Source organism: Balaenoptera physalus (assembly GCF_965194825.1).
Source record: "Balaenoptera physalus genome assembly, chromosome: 2".
Taxonomy (NCBI): domain Eukaryota; kingdom Metazoa; phylum Chordata; class Mammalia; order Artiodactyla; family Balaenopteridae; genus Balaenoptera; species Balaenoptera physalus.
In genome coordinates this window covers 104,486,598-104,508,171 of record NC_138883.1, presented here as the reverse complement: position 1 = coordinate 104,508,171, position 21,574 = coordinate 104,486,598, and the positions used below count along the sequence as shown (strand labels likewise).

General features: G+C 42.2%; 1 protein-coding gene across 1 annotated transcript in view; it reads left to right on the top strand.

Moving 5' to 3' along the window:
- Positions 1-21,574, top strand: part of MYO1E (myosin IE) — a 201,966-nt gene that overhangs the window by 77,905 nt on the left and 102,487 nt on the right. Inside the window, exons 2-4 of the mRNA XM_082445188.1 lie at positions 7,465-7,608; positions 16,217-16,306; positions 19,340-19,434. Coding sequence (XP_082301314.1) covers positions 7,465-7,608; positions 16,217-16,306; positions 19,340-19,434 — 329 coding nt within the window. The remainder of the gene's footprint in view (positions 1-7,464; positions 7,609-16,216; positions 16,307-19,339; positions 19,435-21,574) is intronic.

Sequence of the window (21,574 nt, the reverse complement as noted above, 5' to 3'; positions counted from 1 at the left end):
TACATTAGAATCCCAGGCCTCACTTTACCCATTTGTAAAATAGTGACAGTGCGATTGTAATATTCATGTCTTGCAGGTGTTGTGAGAATTCAATGAGATGTAAACCTTCGGTGTATATTTATGGTTTCAGTAAAAGTCAGCTCCATTTACCTTAAAGGTTGAGGGGAATAGGGGTGTTTGTGGGCTCCTGACTGCCCGCTCCCACTCCTACCCCCCACCTCCTCCAGAAACACCCCTTCCTTGCACTCTGTTCACTGCAGTTCAGCACCCGCAAATGCTTGCTTCAGACATCCATCTTCACACCACCAAAATAGCGGGGGGTGTCTAAGTTCCATAAAGTTGAAACACATTAAAAGCCCAATGCTGGCTTGCTATGCCTGGCAGATAGACAAACAAATATTTATGGTTGATTTTTTTTTTCCATTGTTTGCAGTGGAAGTGTTTCATTCCAGTCAAACAGCAGAACTGCGAAAGGTAGAATACCCAGACTGTCGATTAAAAGATGAACGTCTAACAGATAGTTCCAAGCCTTTCCTGTTATGACTCAACTGGGACAGAAAATCCCATTAAAAAACAAGCTCAGCTTGTCAGGCCAGAGCATTACCCATTGTGCATTGTTGACAATAAGAATATGGTTTATCTGCCTTTTGCGGTGATACGCTTATAACATTGGGGACATTTTAGTCCCAGGTTTTCTGGAAATCATCACCCCCAGAAAATGCTTGATAGTATTGGCATCATATTCAACATTTCTATTTATTTTTAAATTTTACTAACACATTCATATGGTTTAAAACAGCAATAAAAAAATAAACTGTGCAGCAAAGTTTAAAATGGAGACTAAAAGTCACCTTTCTCCCCAAACCCCAGGCCTTCTCCCCAATGGAACCTTGTGTATCTTTCAAGAAAACAATTATAACACGTCTTTTATTTTTTTAATTAAAAAAAATTTTTTTTTAATAAAATTTATTTATTTATTTTTGGCTGCTTTGGGTCTTTGTTGCTGCACACGGCTTTCTCTAGTTGTGGCGAGTGGGGGCTACTCTCTGTTGTGGTGCACGGGCTTCTCACTGCGGTGGCTTCTCTTGTTGCAGAGCATGGGCTGTAGGCGTGTGGGCTTCAGTAGTTGTGGCATGTGGGCTCAGTAGCTGTGGCTTGCGGGTTCTAGAGCGCAGGCTCAGTAGTTGTGGCGTGCAGGCTTAGTTGCTCCGCGGCATGTGGGATCTTCCCGGGCCAGGGCTCCAAGTCGTGTCCCCTGCATTGGCAGGCGGATTTTCAACCACTGTGCCACCAGGGAATCCCTAAAGATTTTTTTTGATGTCCATTTTTTTTAAAAAGTCTTTATTGAATTTGTTACAATATTGCTGCTGTTTTATGTTTTGGTTTTTTGGCCGCGAGGCATGTGGGATCTTAGCACCCTGACCAGGGATCCAACCCTCACCCCCTGCATTGGAAGGCGAAGTCTTAACCACTGGACTGCCAGGGAAGTCCCAACACATGTCTTTTAAAAAATTTAGGCCAGTGCAGTCCTTGAATACTAAATCCACGTATTGACTGCTATTTTCATGAAACTGGGGATCTTGAAGATCTTCCAAGTCAGCACAGGCAGATTCCTTTCAATGACTGTGTGGAACACCTGCAGGGAGTGCCATGTTCTAATCGGTCTCTAATCCATATGTCCAGATTTCCTCATTACAGACTTTGTTACAGTGAGCAACCTTGTACATACATCTTGGTATCCTTGGTAGATCTTGAGGTAAATTCCTAAAAATAAAATGGGTGGATCAAAGAGGGTATGCATTTTATTTTTATTTTATTTTTTTAAACTTATTTAATTAATTTATTTATTTTTGGCTGTGTTGGCTCTTTGTTGTTGCGTGCGGGCTTTCTCTAGCTGTGGAAAGCGGGGGCTACTCTTCCTTGTGGTGGGCGGGCTTCTCATTGCGGTGGCTTTTCTTGTTGCAGAGCACAGGCTCTAGGCACGTGGGCTTCAGTAGTTGTGTCACACAGGCTCAGTAGTTGTGGCGCACGGGCTTAGTTGCTCCGCGGCATGTGGGATCTTCCCGGACCAGGGCTCAAACTCGTGTCCCCTGCATTAGCAGGCAGATTCTTAACCACTGCGCCACCAGGGAAGCCCACATTTTATTTTTATTTAGTTTAGTTAACAGTTTATATATTGGTCTGTGTGACTGAAGTTTTTTTTTTTTTTTAATACTTATTTATTTATTTGGCTGTGCAGGGTCTTAGTTGCGGCATGTGGGATCTAGTTCCCTGAGCAGGAATCGAACCTGGGCCCCCTGCATTGGGAGCTCGGAGTCTCAACCACTGGACCACCAGGGAAGTCCCGTGACTGAAGTTTTGATCCCTATTTCCACGTGACTCTCTAAAGATACTGTGCTGTGTATTCTTTCTACAAGAGGGTAAGGGCGTTTATGGCCACCCCCTCCCCAGGCCCTGCCCAACACTGAGCCTGTTGTGTTTACACAGCACATAAGATGGCCTCCCTTTCCTGGGCGTCTGAAAGGCGTCTGAAGAAGTGTAGTTACCCAGTATATGGTCGTCTCCTCTCTCCGGGATGAACCAAGGAAGGAAAATGCTCAGAGACACTAGTGAGAGTGTGTGCAGAGCCCTGGCCGTGGGCAGGACTGCCCTAGGGCCCTCTCCGTGGGAGTGGAGGTTGGCTTTCAGGAGACAGCAGTGCCTACTTTTGTACGCTGACTCACCTTTGCTCATCCTGGTCCCCACCCTGCTAAGCACACCAGTTCATGACACTTCTCCTTTTAAAATCAGTGACCGGGTTCTTCCTCAACGTGAGGTACTCCTGTGTCTTGGTGCCACCTCTTAAATGTGAGGAGTACACCGGGCCATTAAGTGGATGTGGGCATACCCCACGTTTTAGAACTTGCACGTGAATCCATGCTTTTTAATCAACTGTTTCATCATTAGAAAGTAACTGTGGACCAGAGAAAGTCTGCACTCAGTGTTTACCTAGTGAGAAGTAGCTCTTTCGTAATTTGTAATCATTGTCAGGGCTAAGAGTAACTTTTTATCATCATCATCATTATCATTGTTATTATTATCATTTCTTAGCTGGCACATTAGCAGCCATTTTCCGTCCTTTGTGCGGCGTTGCTTCACTTACCAAGAACTGTTGGGAAATGAAATACCTCGCTGAGCGCCCCTACTTGTTTAAAATGTTACCATTTTTTGGTGGGGAAACTAAAAGGAGTCACCCCACCCAAGAAGCCCACAGAAGAGAAGGAAGTGGAGTCTCACTGAGGTGCTAGCCTGGTAAGCTGGACTTTTGTCATCTGAGGAAAAGGTACCTCCTCACACAGATGGGGAAGTCCCCGTCCCTCCGGTCGTCTTCCCAGCAGGCGTGGCAGCCCATCCTGCCCCTACCCTCCCAGTCAGGGGCAGGAGGAAGAAGCAAAGAAGTCCAGGTTATTTGCCCCAGGAACACCATTCTTGTCCACACAATTCTAGGACAGTAGTTTGTGGTGTGAAGGCAACTTTCAGCTTCTGCTTCCAAGGACATTGTCTAGGGCAGCGGTCCCCAAACTTTTTGGCACCAGGGACCGGTTTCTGCAGAAGACAATTTTTCCACGGGGGGAAGGGGATGGGGGATGGGGGGATGGGGAGGGGAGGGGGGATGGTGGGGAGGGGGGATGGTTCAGGCGGTAATGCAAGCATGGGGAGTGGCAGATGAAGCTTCGCTCGCTCACCTGCTGCTCACCTCCTGCTATGCGACCCCGTACTGGTCCGCCGCCCCCCGGGGGTTGAGGACCCTGGTCTAGGGTTGTAAGGTGATAACCGTTTCCCACTGTGTTCCCCACTTACTCTCTATCAGTGGCTGTGTTCCAAGGAAGGCTTCTGGGAAAGTCACACTATGATCAAACACTGTGGTTCCCTATAGAAAAACAGAAAACAGTTGTTCTTTTTCACTGTGGGGAACTTTGAAGCTTCCCTGGGTTGGGATGAGAGCCTATGCATCCTTGTTTCGTTTCCAGCTTCCTGGATCTGGTTCTCACCCTCCGCTAGAACTGCCCAGCCCAGCCCTGTACCAGCTTTCATCTACCTATGGGTGGGTTCTATGGATTGCTAAGGACAGGTCAGCCTTCCCCTAAAGGCTCTAAGGTACTCCCAGCATCCCTAGCTATTTTCCCTCCTTCCTTTTACCTCGTCTGAATTTTGGGGGGCGGGGCAGGGGGGATGGAGAAGGGGGAGGAGAAAAGCATAGTAAGGGTGGGGGTCAATAAAGACAGAAGCTACAATTAGAAGACCTTGGGCGATTTACTTTTTTTTTTAAATCAGCAACATAGAGATAATACATAGTATGGGAGATGATTGTGAAGATTGAATGAGTTCACATATATAACTATAATAGCCTGGGAGGAAGTGGGGGAGAGAGAGAGATTTGTGACCAAATTGGTTATAGGAAATATGTCAGATGAAAAATAGCTCCAGTGTTTCAGACTTTGATGCTAAGAGAAGGTGGCCATTAACAAAGATTGTATAGTCTTCCCTTTGTATCCACAGGGGATTGCTTCCAGGACCGCTGTGGATACCAAAATCCCTGGATGCTCAAGTCCCTTATATAAAATGGCATCGTACAGTCGGCCCTTCTTATCTGTGATCTATGGTTGGGAATCCGCGGATGCAGAACCCGTGGATACGGAGGACCCTCCAACTGTTTGTCTTTTTAGTGGTGAATTCAGTTATGTCTTTTTAGTGATGAATTCAGTTAAATGGCATTCTGTTGCCATTTAAACGTAACGTGTGGAAATATCCAGTAAGCCACTAGGGAGAAAGTGTGAAGAACCCGTGATGTTTGAATGAGTTCATAATCATAGAGACTTTGGTTCGCATCTTGCCTTTGCTACTTACTGCTTGGGGCGTCTGTTTCCTTGCATGTAGCATGGGAATGTTAACCCCTCTCTCATAGGGTTGTTTGGAAGAGCAAAAAAGCAATTGCCTCAAATCAAATGGCTCATTGCCTTGCTTATAGTACCTGTCAGGTATCCTATTGGTTCCTTACCCTCTTGTAGATAGAAGTCTGGGGACTTTTTTGTGTGGAGGGATATTTGAGACGGTGAGAATCAATGAACTCCACGAAGAGCCCTGTTGCACTGGGAAGTAACTGCTGTTAGGAAGAAGACACTACCTTGGAGATGGGACAGACAGTAATGTATCACACTGCAGTGAGAGAGAGAGAAAAGACAGTTGGATTGGGCACCAAGATGGACTTGGGTTACCTTGAGAAGGCATTTCTGTGGATCAGTACAAACGCATACACTATGACACAGAGCCCCTCCATTTCTTGTCCTTTGTGCATGTTAAATAACAGCTTATTAGTAGCCCTTCTGTTTTGTTCAACTGCTTACATTTTTAAAGAGAAAATAATATTTTTGCCCTCTTTTAAGTAAGTAGATATATATTGGGGTTAAAAAGAAACAAACGCACACACCTACTGGCTAGTTACTCCAGGACCCTAGTTTTCTATGCAGAGTAATTTTTGCGGGTGCCCAGAAAGAATATTCAAGCTGGGAAAGCAGGGAGGGCGGAGGAGGGGAGGAGTTTCCAGGAATCTTTATCTGGTTGGAAATAGACGGTGGACCTGCCATTGAGATCCAGTGAGTCATGCTGTGGCCAGTGCTTTCTGCTCTGCCGCAAGAATAAGGAGGAGTGGTGAGGTTTGAGGTAATACTGGAACTGATTGAGGAAGTGATGCTGCGTGTGGTTCTGAGAAAGTCCAATTTATCATATAAACAGTTTCCCTCTGTAAGGCAGCCTGGGTGGCAAGCTTTCCAGAAAGGGCGGCTCCTTTCTGGAGCTTGAACCCATGGCACTATGCTTTTCCTATGGCCCCTTCCTTGGCTGGTTTTTTAATAATTGCTTTCCCAGAGCTTCTTAGATTTTGCCATTTCAAAGGGCACATGTCTCCTGCAGGGAAAGCATTAAACATTTTTTTTTAAGTGAAATTTAAAATGTTATTTATCTTGTTTCCTTCCACCTTCCCCTTCTCTCAAAGAGCCTATTGCCTTTTCTCATCCTAGTTTTGACGTTTGAGCAGGTCGCCTCTCTAGATACCCTCATTCAGACATTTTTTCTCCTTTATCCAAACTCCTCTCAAAAGTAAACTCCTGAGGAGGGAGAGGAGCCAGTCTTGCTTGGTTCAGTGCCCACCACGCTTGTCCAGCATGTGACATGGCCAGTAGGATGCACGGAGAGCTTAAAGGGAAGGGAGAGTCTTCTAATATCTTGCCATGTATTATTTGTCATTATTTCATATGTATTGGCTTTTTTTTTTTTTTTGCCCCGTGAGTGTAAATTATAATGAATATCCTTCCTTGTCTAGTTTTGTCTGGCAAATTCAAAATATTTTAGGTCCACTTCACATGGCACCTTCTCTATGATTTCAGACACATGAGACAGAAGTGATTTCTGTCTCTCCTGGGGCAAAGGAGTCTCCACCCACTGCTGGAACACCCATTTTACATGTGTTTACATGTTGGCTGTTGCTGACGCACAAATTATTAATCATTTGGTGGCTATCTCTCATGTCCTTCAAGAGATCATGAGCTCCCCAAATGCAGCCACAGTGGGGCTCCCATCTGCCCTTAGCTCCAGGACTTGGCACGTAGTCCAACACATGGGGGATCCCACTGCAGAAATGCCAAGTGATAGGGAGCCCTGCGGGCCACAGGATGCTCAGAGGCCGTCCCTGGTGTTAAGTTGTAAATCCAGTAAGCAGACAAGGGCTCTACCTATCCAAGGAAGCTGTGAGATCAGACGAGGTTCTTCTGTCCGTAGCATGTTCTGTGATCGTGTTTAGGCTGTCCTGTCCATTTCCTTGTTAATATAGCAGTGATCGGTCATTAAAATGTAGCCTATCTTTTGAATGTGGAAGGCCAGTATTACATCGACAGTGGTAAGTTCATGGATGGAAAGCAATTCAGATGGCTTGAGAAATTATGACAATGTGACCTAGCCATTGTGGGATACATATTCTTTCCACTTCTGAGTTCTGTCATATAATTTGCAAAACAAGTCTAGAAAGTTTCTGTTTCATTGCTTATTTTACCGGTCAGTTCTACGAAACAATAAGGTTGAAGGAATTATCCAAGCCCATTGATCATTTACTGTGCTGTGCTCTGGATACCACTTGGTGCTTTACATGTTGTTTTATTTAATCCTTACAGCAACTCTATGAACTGGGTCTTATTTCTCCCATTTTTACAAAGAGAGAAAAGCCTAAGTGACACAAAAGCTTAGCTCACTTTTCCCCACTTCACTTAGGTGGCAAAGCTGAAATCTGAATCCAGATCTATTGATAGCAAGATCTTTGTTTGCTTTGCTCATTCTCATTTGATATAAGGAATATTTGGGAACTCAGTGACATTTTTTTTTTTTCCTCCAGGAGAAAATAAACCATCCTCATAATTGTGTGTTTTCTGTTTGCAGGGAAGCAAAGGTGCCTACCGGTACCACTGGCAGAGCCACAATGTCAAGCACAGTGGCGTGGATGACATGGTCCTGCTCTCCAAGATCACAGAGAATGCCATCGTGGAGAATCTAAAGAAGAGATACATGGACGACTACATTTTTGTATCCTTTATTGGTTTCTTTGGACATTTCTAAGTGAGATGACATGTCCATCCTAGTATAAGAGATCCATCTGAAATTCTGAACTGACACTATACGCTCAAGTCATTTTCACCATTTCAGAATGTGGTTTTGTACTTTTTGTCCCTTGCTTCAGGCTGTAGGAAGGGCAGAGATGGTGCCAACGTTTTCCCCTGGCATTTCGCAAAAGCAAGATGGAGCCAGGGACTTCCCTGGCGGTTAAGACTCCGTGCTTCCCCTGCAGGGGGCACGGGTTCCATCCCTGGTCAGGGAACTAAGATCCCGCATGCCGCGCCGCATGGCCAAAAAAAAAAAGGGATGCAGCCAGTATTCCTCTATTTCAATCAATGGCACTGTACCTTTGATGTGCTCTAGCCATGCATGTGGTGTCTCAAACCTGTGCTCTTCCTAGAGAACGTCCTAGTCTGCAAAATTCTCTAGATAGCGCTCCCTAATTGCAAAGCAGAGACAGTTAAGTCCAGACTTAAAAGGTTTAAAAAAGATTGCCTCATGCAAAAAATATGCCATTTTGCCAGTTTTTCTGCATTCTTATGTTTACGAAAAGAAACATGAGAGAAAAGTGAAGATCAACTGTTGAAAATGTCTGATGTTCTTGAGTTCTTTATGTTTCAATTTTAGCTTGCCAGATACCATTTGTTTTTTTTTTAAACTTTGGGTTTATGTATGTATGTATGTATGTATGTATTTATTTATTTATGGCTGTGTTGGGTCTGTTTCTGTGCGAGGGCTTTCTCTAGTTGCGGCAAGCGGGGGCCACTCTTCATCGCGGTGCACGGGCCTCTCATTATCGCGGCCTCTCTTGTTTCGGAGCACAGGCTCCAGACACGCAGGCTCAGTAATTGTGGCTCACGGGCCTAGTTGCTCCGTGGCATGTGGGATCTTCCCAGACCAGGGCTCGAACCCGTGTCCCCTGCATTGGCAGGCAGACTCCCAACCACTGCGCCACCAGGGAAGCCCCAGATACCATTTTTTTGGTAGGACTTTAAAAACTTCAGAATCTAAATTTGATTCAAATGTGTTTTGACTTCATTATAAACAGAGAACTGTGATAGTTGCTTAAGTTCCTACAGGATTCAGGAGTTCTGTTTGGTACAACTATGTAAAGTTCTTTTAATAGAATTATTGTGGAGTTGGTCATAGATAAGCAGGGGTCTGTGAGAATCTATATAGTAGTACCAGAAAGTTTAACCGTGATGCTCTTGGTGGCTTCTGAAGGTATGATGTTCTGGATGATCATTAAAAGCGGAGTCTTTGCCACTATCGTAACATACATTTTAGATTTTAACCCCCAACCCTTGGGAAGGTAAAGTTTTCACATTCGTAGCTTCTGTTTATTTTATTTACACCGCTCCTTTGACTCTTAGGTAAAAGCACCCATACCAATGCAGCAGTACTTTTGCAGGGACTGCCTATTCCATCATTGGTGAGGAGGGAGTTCAACTCACCAGGTATTAATACTAATAGACATTATTCCAAGGCACTTGGACACTTCTAACCAATACTGTGCTGTTTCTTGTTTACCACAGGAAAATTTTCCAAATATCTGGGTAGTTAAATCCCTAAACCTCTGCTTTTAAGCATTAATAGATATATTTGGATTCATTAGCCACATTATAATAGCATCTTGATCAGGTGTGGAAGCTCACTGCCTAAAGACAAAACCCCACCCACCACAGGATTTTATTGGAACGTAGCCATGCTTGTTGGTTTACTTATTGTCTGTGGCTGCTTTTATGCTACCATGGCAGAGTTGAGTATTTGCAACAGACCCTATGATGCGCAAAGCCTAAACTATGCTCTGATCCTTTACAGAAAACATTAGTTGACTCCTAGATACCTGCACAGAGCTTCCTTTAATTGTATGGAAGCAGTTTTATTCAGTTGTAAGTTTTCATTTTATTTGGTCAAAAAATTGAAATATGCTCACTTTATCTGGGCTTATCATCATTAAAAGATTTTAATCACTTTTATGTGCAAGACCTATGGCACATGGAAACTGGCCGATGACGGATCAAGAAAGAGTTGGGATGTGTCTGGACAGCCTGGCTTCAAGCTTGAATCTGCATGAGCTTGGTGACCTTACACAAGTTTTGTGATCTGTGTTCCTTGATTTCCTCACCTGTAAAATGGGAGTGATGATAAAACCTCCCACATGAGGCTGTTGTAGGGTAAAATGAAATAATGAATGCAGTGAGTACAAAGTAAGCATTAGTTATTATTATCGTACACTAAGGCAAGTGTATAAGTTCCTCCCATATTTCTGAATTATGTTCCAAAAATTCAATGATAAAGTTGCTTATTGGACATTCAAATGCATTTTACCATAGAAGCTTTTATTTATTTATTTTATTTTAAATAATTTTTTAATTAATTAATTTTATTTTATTTATTTTATTTTTGGCTGTGTTGGGTCCTCGTTGCTGCACGCGGGCTTTTCTCTAGTTGCCGCGAGTGGGGGCTACTCTTCGTTGTGGTGTGCGGGCTTCTCATTGCTGTGGCTTCTCTTGTTGCGGAGCACGGGCTGTAGGCACACAGGCTCAGTAGTTGTGGCTCGAGAGCTCTAGAGCACAGGCTCATTAGTTGTGGTGCACGGGCTTAGTTGCTCCGCGGCATGTGGGAATTTCCCGGACCAGGGCTCGAACCCGTGTCCCCTGCATTGGCAGGCGGATTCTTAGCCTCTGTGCCACCAGGGAAGCCCCATAGAAGCTTTTAAATGGAGGATTGGTTTATTGACAAGCCCATAAAAGACTAATTTCCAATGGATGTAGTTGAACTCATTATTCATTGGAATGTTCTTAGAACGTGGGCTCAGCTTATTACATTATTTACATAGGCATGGTTTGTTTTTTTAAAAAATTTATTTATTTTTGGTTGCGTTGGGTCTCCGTTGCTGTGTGGGCTTCTCTAGTTGCCGTGAGCGGGGTCTACTCTTCGTTGCGGAGTGTGGGCTTCTCATTGTGGTGGCTTCTCTTGTTGCGGAGCACGGGCTCTAGGTGCACGGGCTTCAGTAGTTGTGGCACACGCCTCAGTAGTTGTGGCTCACAGGCTCTAGAGCGCAGGCTCAGTAGTTGTGGCGCACGGGCTTAGTTGCTCCACAGCATGTGGGATCTTCCCGGACCAGGGCTTGAACCCGTGTCCCCTGCGTTGGCAGGCAGATTCTTAACCACTGCACCACTAGGGAAGCCCTATAGGCATGGTTTTTGATCAGCTGGGTAAGAAAAGAAAAAAATGTCAGTGGTTATCAGCAGCCAGTCCATCATCAACCTAGACAGACTCACTTTTCCCCCTACAGATCGTTTACCCCTAAAACACTAGAAACTCCTAAGAACAGGGACTATGTCTTCTATACCTTTTAAAAAGCAAAATTTAAAAACCACTTTAAAGCAATATGTGTTCATTTAACACGATTTACAAAATGCAGTTAACTGGAAAGGAGAACATTAAAATCCCCTGCTATCTCACCATATAAGGTTTGTTCCTATTAACCTGTTGTATATTTTTCAATTTAGTCACATATCAACATATCGATACATACATGTGCTTTCTTGTTAATTTTAGCCAGAAAATGGCATCATCCTGCATTGTTTATTTCTCAGTTTCCTGCATAATTCTTGGCATGGTGCATTATATTAGATGTTCATTGAAAATTTGTTGACTATGAAGACTCGCTTTTTACATTCAGACAGCAGAATTTTAAAGTGACTCACACAGAGGGGGCTGATTCCCAGCCTTTGAATTAATGTCTTTGAATCAATGACTGACTAATCGTGTGTTCTTCCAAGGAAATGAGTTAGTTGACCACTAATACACTTCGTGTTGTAGAAACCTCTGCCCACTCAGTATATGAGAAACTCGGCATCAGTGTGCTTTCCGGCAATAGCACAGAGCAGCTTTCAGCTTTGAGGAAGCTTGATGGCTCTGTTGGATGTTTATGAAATAATACCAAGGGTCTAACTGTGAATCTTTTCCTCTGATAAGTGATAAAAGCCTCCTTTATAAGTTCAATGCCAAGGGAATATTATTATGATAGAGTAGCATTATTTTGAATGAGTTTTTCCCCCTCTCTCTCCTAAGCTTAATAGTTAAGACAAGAAGAGATTCGCCTTTAGGTTAAGTTATAAAATGGCTCATTTTACCTATTCTACATCTAATAGCAGCACATTGTTTCGTACTGAAGGTCAGCATTTGGAACAATCAATTGTTAATGCATTCAGGCTGACTGCACATTTCTTTGTTCCACATTAGAAAAAAGAATCTACTTGGAAAATGCGAACATTGTTAACCAACAAAAACCCATTTTTTTCAGCTATTTATCCTAAGACCAGGAAGGTTTCATTTACTATCTATTTTTCCTGAGTGTTTCCACACTTCTTACAATTACATTCTAAAATATAGGAGGGAAACCTTGCAGTATTTTCTCTCTGCTTGGTGAGATATCATTTATAGCCACTTGGCTGACAAAAATAGTTCCTGTACAAAGCACTCCATGCTCATTTGGTCCAACTTTCTCCAAACTTGTTTTTCCTCAGAGACCACATGCTCAAGTGTGCTTGGCATTTTCAGCCCTTGAATTAGGAGTTGAGACACTTGTGCCAGACCAACTGGAGCTCAGGGCAGCGCCATTGATTTGAATGAGGTTTGACCCTTGGCCGTCAGTTCATGTTGGGGGGCAGCCACTGCAGTGAGATGAACGTGGGTCTGGTGTCTGGAGCCAGGGGCTCAAGTTCCAGCTCCGTCGTCTCCACATATGTGACTTCACGCAAATCACCTCACCTCCCTGCCCCACCTCAGTGATGAGTCTAGGCAGGTCAACTAGATCAGTGTGGGCAGTTTGGGGAAATTCACTGGCTATTTAAATGTTTTTTTTTTTAAAAAAACATTAAACTCTTAACCTTGCCTTATAAGACCACTAAAAACAAATTTACAGAAGCTGCACTACCATCACATTTCATAAAAGAAAGAATATTTTAACACCCAAAAAGTAGAAAGGAAATAGTGTAAGAATAAAGGATGGTCCTTTATACTGAATACATTGGGCTTTATAAAAAATTCAGGGCACTGTTTCTCTTTTTTTCATTCTTGCTGCAGATCGATGAAAGTACAAGGATCCACAGAGTAGTATTTGGGAAACAATCAAAGATCTATTGGCTGCCTTCTGTCTTGCATATGCTGTTAAATAAGATGGCATTTATCTTATTTCCGGTTGTTTTTTTTTTTTTTTAAATCATAACCTTGTGTATCTCCATACGATTTGAAAATTAACCTTGGGCCACACCTTTCCAGCCAAAGGTTGTGTCGGTAGAGACAATGATGGAACAGCTTTTTCCAAAGGCACACCCGAATTATGCAGCAGGGAGTGGGAGTGAGTATTGGAGTTACCTGGAGAAGTGGCCCAACCCAGTAGATGACCTATGCTGTCAGGGAAGTAGCTGAGGTCTCTGCAGACCCAAGCAGGTGGGAAAAACATATTTGTTTCCTTTAAATTCCAAATCAAATTCTCTTGTCTCCATTCTGATTTAAGTAAATTTGTAGCTAGATAGGAGCTACATTATTCATTTCAAACCAAACTTTATTTTTCAGGAGTCCTCCCAAACAATACCTCCCGCGAGAGCCCTACTGGGATCCCTCTTCCAATCTGAGTCATGGATTCAGGATTGGCCTAGAGTACTCCAAAAGAGATTTTTTTCTTTGAATGTCTCCTTGCCAGAGTTTATGTAGACTACTTAGTGAAAACCAAGACTTTACAAGATGTCTTTTCACATAGCAGACTCTTAACAGTGAAAAAAAATGTTGGTTCCTGACCTTCCCAGGTGGCACAGTGGTTAAGAATCGCCTGCCATTGCAGGGTGCGTGGGTTCGAGCCCTGATCCAGGAAGATCCCACATGCCACGGAGCAACTAAGCCCGTGTGCCGCAACTACTGAGCCTGCGCTCTAGAGCCCGCAAGCCACAACTACTGAAGCCTGTGCAACTAGAGCCCATGCTCTGCAACAAGAGAAGCCCCCGCTCGCCGCAACTAGAGAAAACCCACATGCAGCAACGAAGACCCAACACAGCCAAAAATAAATAAATAATTTTTTTAAAATGTTGGTTCCTATAGGAGCTCTTATGCAACCCAATCTAGATTTATTTATTGGGGAACAAAGTTGGGTTGGTGATTCCTTTGGCTTGGGTCCTCTGGCAGCTCTTTATTCTCTGAGTGCAGTGATTGGTTTATCTAGGACAGGTGACATTCACAGCAGTCCCTTTACAACTAAGGAAGGAGCACCATCCTCCATGGAAAGATCCTATTTGGGGATGGATGTCGGCATAGACATCTACTTCTGAAAGGAATATGGTCGTAGCAGTGCTGTACTTCTTGAATGTTGAAGATTTCAACATTGCTTCAACATTGCATTGAAGATTTATGCCTCAGTTTCCTCCTAGTAAAATAGGATTAAAATAGTAACAGGATTGTCATCAGGAGCTTAGATTAGTGCCATGTATACACGTATGTGTTCAATCAGTGTTTTTATCATCAACGCTTACTGAGTCTTGGCTGTAACACTATGGACACTTCTGACCTGCTTAATAATTCTAACAATAAATTTACCTGTTCTAAAGTTTACCTCAAAAAAAGTAGGCCACTAATGTGTGGTTGGCCTCATCTGACTTTGGCACTTGGAACTATGTTTGCTCTTGGCCCCTCTTCTGTGACTCTGTAGTGATTTTCAGTTATGATTCACTGTCTCATCTGCATTTTCTCTTAGTGCCATGGCCTGACCCCAGTGCAGTGCTGGGTGTATCTGGATGTGCAGTGAAAATGGACCCCATCTTGTCTACTGCTGTTTCATGTTCAGCCCTTTCAATTCTGAAGATCTTTCTGTTCAGTGAAAAAGCAAGCAAAATTACAACCCAGTCATTCCCCATTCTCACCTTCATGTATAAATATTAATTTTTAAATATTATATGATCCATTCCACACTTGGCTCATTTGTGTTCAATAATAATACCAGCACTGCATCTCAGAGATGTTAATGTGACAGAATGAGCATCCTGAAGTATATGAATTAAGGACATTGCCTCTACTACATATCAAACATTGTGCTGAGCATTTTATACTGTTTCATGTAATTCTCATAACAAGCCTATCAAGTAGGTCGTATTTACCCCATCATCCAATAACCACCACTTAGAGATGTGACTCAAGGTCAGAGTAGAATAGAACTGGGTGTGGGGAGCTAGGCAATCTGACCAGATTCCCTGTGCTGCTCTATTTGACACTCAAGGTTCTAATATATGAATATATAAATGTACCCTTGGAGGAGGAAATCTCATAGCTTTACATTCTTTTTTTTTAAATTTATTTATTTTTGGCTGCGTTGGGTCTTCGTTGCTGCGCGTGGGTTTTCTCTCGTTGCGGCGAGCGGGGGCCACCCTTTGTTGCAGTGCACGTGCTTCTCATTGTGGTGGCTTCTCTTGTTGCGGAGCATGGGCTGTAGGCAGGGAGTTTTATCTCTTCTGTCCATTTTGTTCACTGCTCTATCTCTGCATCTGTAACAATGCCTGGCGTGTTGTAGACATCCAGTTCAAACTAGTTGATTGTTGAATGATAAATGGAAATATTTTGTATGTTATAATAACACTTCATTTTGGGGACATATGTAGCACATTGTCTTCTGTGGGGCCTTCTGGGATTTCCCACACAGAAATAAAACCTCCTTCCCTAAACCTGATCTATGTGGGTTTGTAATTGTCTGCTCTGAATACCACTTATGGAAACAACTCAGTTCTCCAGAGCTCCTAAAGAGCAGGACTGGGGCTTCCCTGGTGGCGCAGTGGTTAAGAATCCGCCTGCCAATGCAGGGGACATGGGTTCGAGCCCTGGTCCTGGAAGATCCCACATGCCCCGGAGCGATGAAGCCCGTGCGCCACAACTACTGAGCCTGCTCTCTAGAGCCCGCGAGCCACAGCTACTGAGCCCACGTGCCACAACTACTGAAGCCCGCGTGCCTAGAGCCCGTGCTCTGCAGCAAGAGAAGCCACCGCAGTGAGAAGCCCACGCAGCGCAACGAAGAGTAGCCCCCCTTCGCCGCAACTAGAGAAGGCCCACGGGCAGCAACGAAGACCCAACGCAGCCAAAAATAAATTAAAAAAAAAAAAAAGAGAGCAGGACTGTTCAGTTCATCTTATATCCCTCTACTTGTTAAACAGGTAAATGAATACGTTTTTAGTGTACCTAAGAAACATGAAATTTCCAAGGAAAAAATATTTGCTCTTTTTACTCCTCGGTCATTTGTTTCTTCCTAGCTGTGCATGTCACCAGTCTTGAAAGAATGTGCTTCAATTCACTTAAAATAACAATTTCTTTTAGTAACACTTTGGTAACTAAGTTCATTACTCTTCCTGAAGAACAAAACCTGAGCTAGTTGGTAATGGCTTTTGTCTTTATTTGTAATCTTTTAGATGACAAACATGTGAGCTTTTCGTTGGGACAATCATGATGAATTTGTGATAACATCTGGTTGCTTAATTCAAAAAATGTGTAGCTATGAAGATTAATGATAGACCTTAACTGGATTTAAACTCAGACATATATAGGATCTGTATTAATCTCAGTCAACCCTTTCAAGCAGATGCCATATTTTGGGGAAAAGGAAATTGAAATGTACCAAGGAGCGGTAAGTTACATGCCACATGAATTACTGTAGTGTTTGGGGGCTTTTATGATGCATGGGCAATTGGAAGTTTGCAATACATTTGCATTTTCTTATTATGAATTATTTATTGGGGAAACGCAAGTAGGTGACGTTGTTAGATTTTTAATAATGTGCTGTTCTTTAGAGTACAGCTCAAAAAAGCATAGGAGTATTATTATTGGAACATTATATACAAAATTAGTTAAACAGGATGTAGGACTTACAGCTTCAGGCATCTTCCTCCTTCCACATATGTCACAAAATTCTAAGGACTAAAAAAAAACACTACTCGGTAAAAAAAACAAATAGGGCAACGGGAACTTTTCTCTGCAAATCACTTAAGCTGTGGCTATGAGTGGAACATGAAAAGTGAATCTTTTATTACTTCATTTATTAATGTGACCCTGATTTCTATTTAGACCCAGCTCCATAGCCATTTCAGTTGTGTGATAAAAATAGAATCCATAATCCTAATTAATATATTTCATCCCATGGCTCCATCACTTCCCCAGGCCTCCCCATCTCTGCATCTTTTTCCTTCCCTCTTTCCTTTACAGCAGAAGCACAAGAGCGTTCATTAATCCTGACCCCTGGAAAACAAACAAAAGGGAGCCCACACAAATTCATCAGTTGAAGTGGAAGGCAATTTACCCAGAGCAAGAGCCCACCCCATTGTTGCCAGATGAATGGTGCTGGTAGCTGGAGCCGAAGGAGGCTGCCACGCGAAAGACCTTTGATAATGCTGCCTTTATGGGAGCCCAGCACAAGGGAAACACTGTCAGTAGAGGCTGGGCCCGGCCCTGGCGCCCTGATCAACAGTGCCCCGGGGCAGCAGGCACAGAGCTGGCTTGGCGTCCTCAATGACAGCCAAAGCGGGGTGGGTGGAAGTGCTGTGTGTTCGTGTTGTTTCTTCCCATTTCTCTGAAAAGCATTGCCACATGAGTCCCTTTCAGACCATTCATCGTTTGAAGAGTTCTCTTTAAAGAAATGACCTAGAATTTTTAAAAATATATTTATTTTTAACTGCTAATGGTAACAGAATGTTGTAAAATTGGTATTTACTTAGTGCCAGGTACTATGTTACACTTGCAACAGTAATAAATCAGCCCTGTATGCTGGCTATGGATTACTCTTCATCCCCATTTCACAGGTGAGGAAACTGGAGCTCAGAGAGGTAAAGTACTTGAATATATTGAGTGTTGAAGCTGGGAGTTGAAGTCAGGTCTCAGTGACTTGCAGGGGTAAGGGAAGATCAGGTAGAGGAAATGCTTACCCTATAATTCTCATCAGTAGCTGAGAAGTACCATGAGTCCATAGATGGGAAACCAATTTGAAAACTAAAAAGTGACATGCAGAGGTCAAGTATAACTAGCTAAGTGACTTGGAAGCCTTATTGGGCAATGACTTGCCCACTCCTTTCCCTCCACTGCTCACAGCTTTCTCTCCACTCCATTTCCTTCCATTTTCCATCCTTTTTTTTTTTTTCTGGCCACGCAGCACAGCATGAAGGATCTTAGTTCCCCCAACCAGGGATTGAACCCGTGCCCACTGCAGTGGAAGCTTGGAGTCTTAACCACTGGACCACCAGAGAAGTCCCTCATCCTCTTTTCTTTTCCTGTTTCCCTGTTTTCAAAGAGGTATTAAAGATAATAATATGAGCAGTCTGGGCTGGAAGAAGACAATTTAAGACTCTATCCTGCAGTCCCATCTATGCATCCCTTCTCACTATGAGGTGAAGGCAGGAATGACATTATTTTTGTCCCTGTATAGAATTATTCAGTCCATCAGTCCCAGGAATAAACTAGACCCTCACTGAGCAGTTTCCTTTCTGAGCCCCCCGCTCACATGTGGGGAGCCGTTGGCGCTGGAAACACCAGTGCTTACCATTTGTGCAGCCATCGAGCAATCTCTCACCCCTTGTCACTCCACTCTGATCCGCCAGAGCTTGCAGTGAGTGGCAATTTCTGGGCCAGGCCCCTTACACTGTAGTAACTTGTTGTGTAACAGGGCTCAAAGCTGGATTAAGTACGTTCTGCTTTACCTCTGCATTTTACTTAACCTTTTCTAATTACTTTCCCATCCTTCATCTCAGTTACCTTGTGAGATGTGTACCATGGACATTATTATCTCCACTCTAGAGATGGGAACCAGAGAAGGGAAAGACAGAGTCTAAATGTCTTCTCCCTATGGATTTGGCTTTCTTTTCACTCTTTTATGGTAAATAGTCTTAAATTTAAGGCGTGTTCTTTCTCCAGCTTTCCACCATATGAAGTAGTATTCTTTTTAGTGATTTTTGAGGAAGTGGTGGAAGTGGTGCCAAGAAACTGAAGAAAGCAGGGCTGCAGTCGTCCTGATGCAGTGAATTTATTGGTGGACTTATATTTATGCATAGCTAAGATATCCCATGAGACTGAAGCACAAACCCGCTATCTTGGCGTGGTAGGATTTTTTGTTTTTCCATATTGAGATGGGACAAACTGGTCAAATCTGTTTATCTCTTTAAAGAACCACACCTCCTGCCCTCTTCTAATGGAAAGTTTTTAAGTTTTTTCCTTATTTGCATATAGTCTCACTTAATTTCCTGTGGGGTCCCAGGATCTTCAACTTGCCTCTTAGAAAAAAAAAACTATGTAGAAATTCTGAATTAGTACAAGTCAGATCCAGGTTTTTAGTAAGCCCTCTTAAGACCTGTTGCCCAAATGTCTTCAGAAACACTTAGAAACGGAATGTGGTCTACAGAGGTCTGCTGGGTGGAGGGGTGTGGTATCGGAGTATCTGAAGACATTGGTTATGTTTGAAGGCTGAATCACACATAGGCCTACAGAAAAGTCCTTCCAGATTCCATCTTCATTGTTTTAGGTGTACCTCCTCATGACCTTAGCAAGTTTATGATTCTTGTATTATGCAACCTTTAAGACTGGAACTATACAGTGGTGTATTCATTTCCAAGGCCAAGAAAAGAAATGTAATGTGTTGCTCTGACCATGTTTTTGTTTGTTTTTCTTTCTTTTCCAGGCACAGTATGAAAACCCACCACATATCTATGCTCTTGCAGATAATATGTACAGAAACATGATAATTGACAGAGAGAACCAGTGTGTCATCATCAGGTATGGAAAAGAGCCTTCTTAGGGCCAGGGAACATGAGACCATGCTGTAGTAGGATTCTGTCAAGGAGCAATGCTTTTGCAGTAGTTGCTCGTTCCAGAGGCTGGTTAACGTATCTGAGTAGCAAGCAGCCTGTTAGCTTTGCCTTGGTTTTTTTATAACTCCAATTCATAAAAGGTTCGAGCTTCTGTGAGGTTGCTTTTTATACCCCTGTCACTTAAGGCATTAAGGCCTTAGGGCACATGGTTCTAGCTGGATCTTTCTCTGATTGTCATCAGGCCCTGAAATAAAATCATAAGACACCTCCCCTCCCATTTGATTGTATTGTGGCTTTACTCTGAATTGGAAATCCTTTATGTTACAAGTATAGTAAGCATGTGTCACTATTTTGTCAGCTGGAGTCTTTTTCTCTAGGTCCTTCTTTTTCCTTAATAATTTAATATTCGGTTGGCCAAAGAGTTCATTTGGGTTTTTCCATAACACAGAAAATCCTGAACGAACTTTTTGGCCAGTCCAATAGTTCGAGTTTGAACATTTTTGTTTTTTTATCATTTGCTTTTAATTTTCTGAGGGCATTACTGGTCAATGCCAGCATTAGGTGTCTGTAACTACATTTCACAGTCCTTGTAACCTGACCTAGCTCTGAGTCTTTGCTGGCTTGAAGTGCTTTTACAATTTTGTTTACCATTACGAACATTTTCAAACATACAGAAAATGTAAGCGTCTGTATTTCCATCACTTAGAACTTAACAATTTTTAACATTTTGTCATGTTTGCATTCATCTTTTTTAGTTAGTTAATTTTTTAGTCCTTCATTTTTCTTTTTTTTTTCTTGGATTTGAACAAATAATTATTTTATTGATAATTCTGAAATATTTCTCCATCAGATTGATAAAACACAAAGTAAATGATAGTACCAAATCTATAGCAAAAACTTTGCCATCAATATACAACTTACTGAGAGTCAGTTCGATTATCATTAACCTATTTTTTTTAAAAATAGTGATTATCCATAAGTCTGGGATTGTAACCACATTTTTTCTACCAATAGTTATTGTCACTTGATTATTTGCCAAGAAAAGCATCTATGTATGAATTCTTCAAGTCTTTATCTCAACAGCATTTCCCAAATTGGCAATTAATTACAACAGAACTATGTACCCAACTGCAATGAACAACTGCACTCTAGGCTAGCCACACTAGTCCTTCATTTTTCAAAAAAGAAAATTAAAGAAAAACATGAAATTAGAAAGAGAATTATAATAAGCACCTGTGTATCTATCATCCAGCTTCTACAACTATTAATATGTGGCCAATCCTGTTTCACCTAGTCCTCCCACCCTGCCCCACTTGATTATTTAAAGCAAATCCTAGGGAGAAAATCATTTCATTTGTCAATAATTTAGTGTGTACCTCTAAAATATCATTCTTATCACACCTGAAAAAAAAGAATAATTCTTTCAATGTCATCTAATATTATCAGTGTTCCAGTTCCATGACTGTCTTATAAATTCTTTTCAACAGTTGATTCATTTTTATTTAGGTTCCAAAGGCTCACACTTTGTCCTGGTTGTGTCTCTCTCAAGTCTGTTATTAACACTTCTCTCTTGTTCTTTTTGTTTTCTTGGTATTTATTTGTTAAAGAAAAAGGTTTGTCCTGCAGAATTTTCTGTAGTCTGGTGTTACCTAATTGTATACCGTGACTGTGCACTGTCCTCTCTATTCCTGTAAATTGACAGATCTAACAGCTTGATCAGGTTCAGGTTCAATTATTTGGCAAAAAAATGCTCCATCATTGATGCTGTGCACTTAATGCCTGTTGGTCTGTCTTTGTGTGATGTTCAGATTTCCAGTGGGTTGATCCATTATAAATTCTCATTTCACAATCATCATTTAATTGATGGTTGAAAAAGAATCATTTTCTAATTCTATTATTCCTTCTACATTAATTTATTAGTTGGAATTTTTATTTGTTTACCATAAAATACAATCTATATGGGAAAATTAGATTAAAAAGCTTGATTTGTTGTCTTTATTTACTAATTTTTCAAGCAATGAGTTGATGCCCTAGCAGCAAAGTAAAATGTTTTTGTTTTCAATATCGTTCTACATTGGTAGATTTTAAATACCTTACCTGTTGAA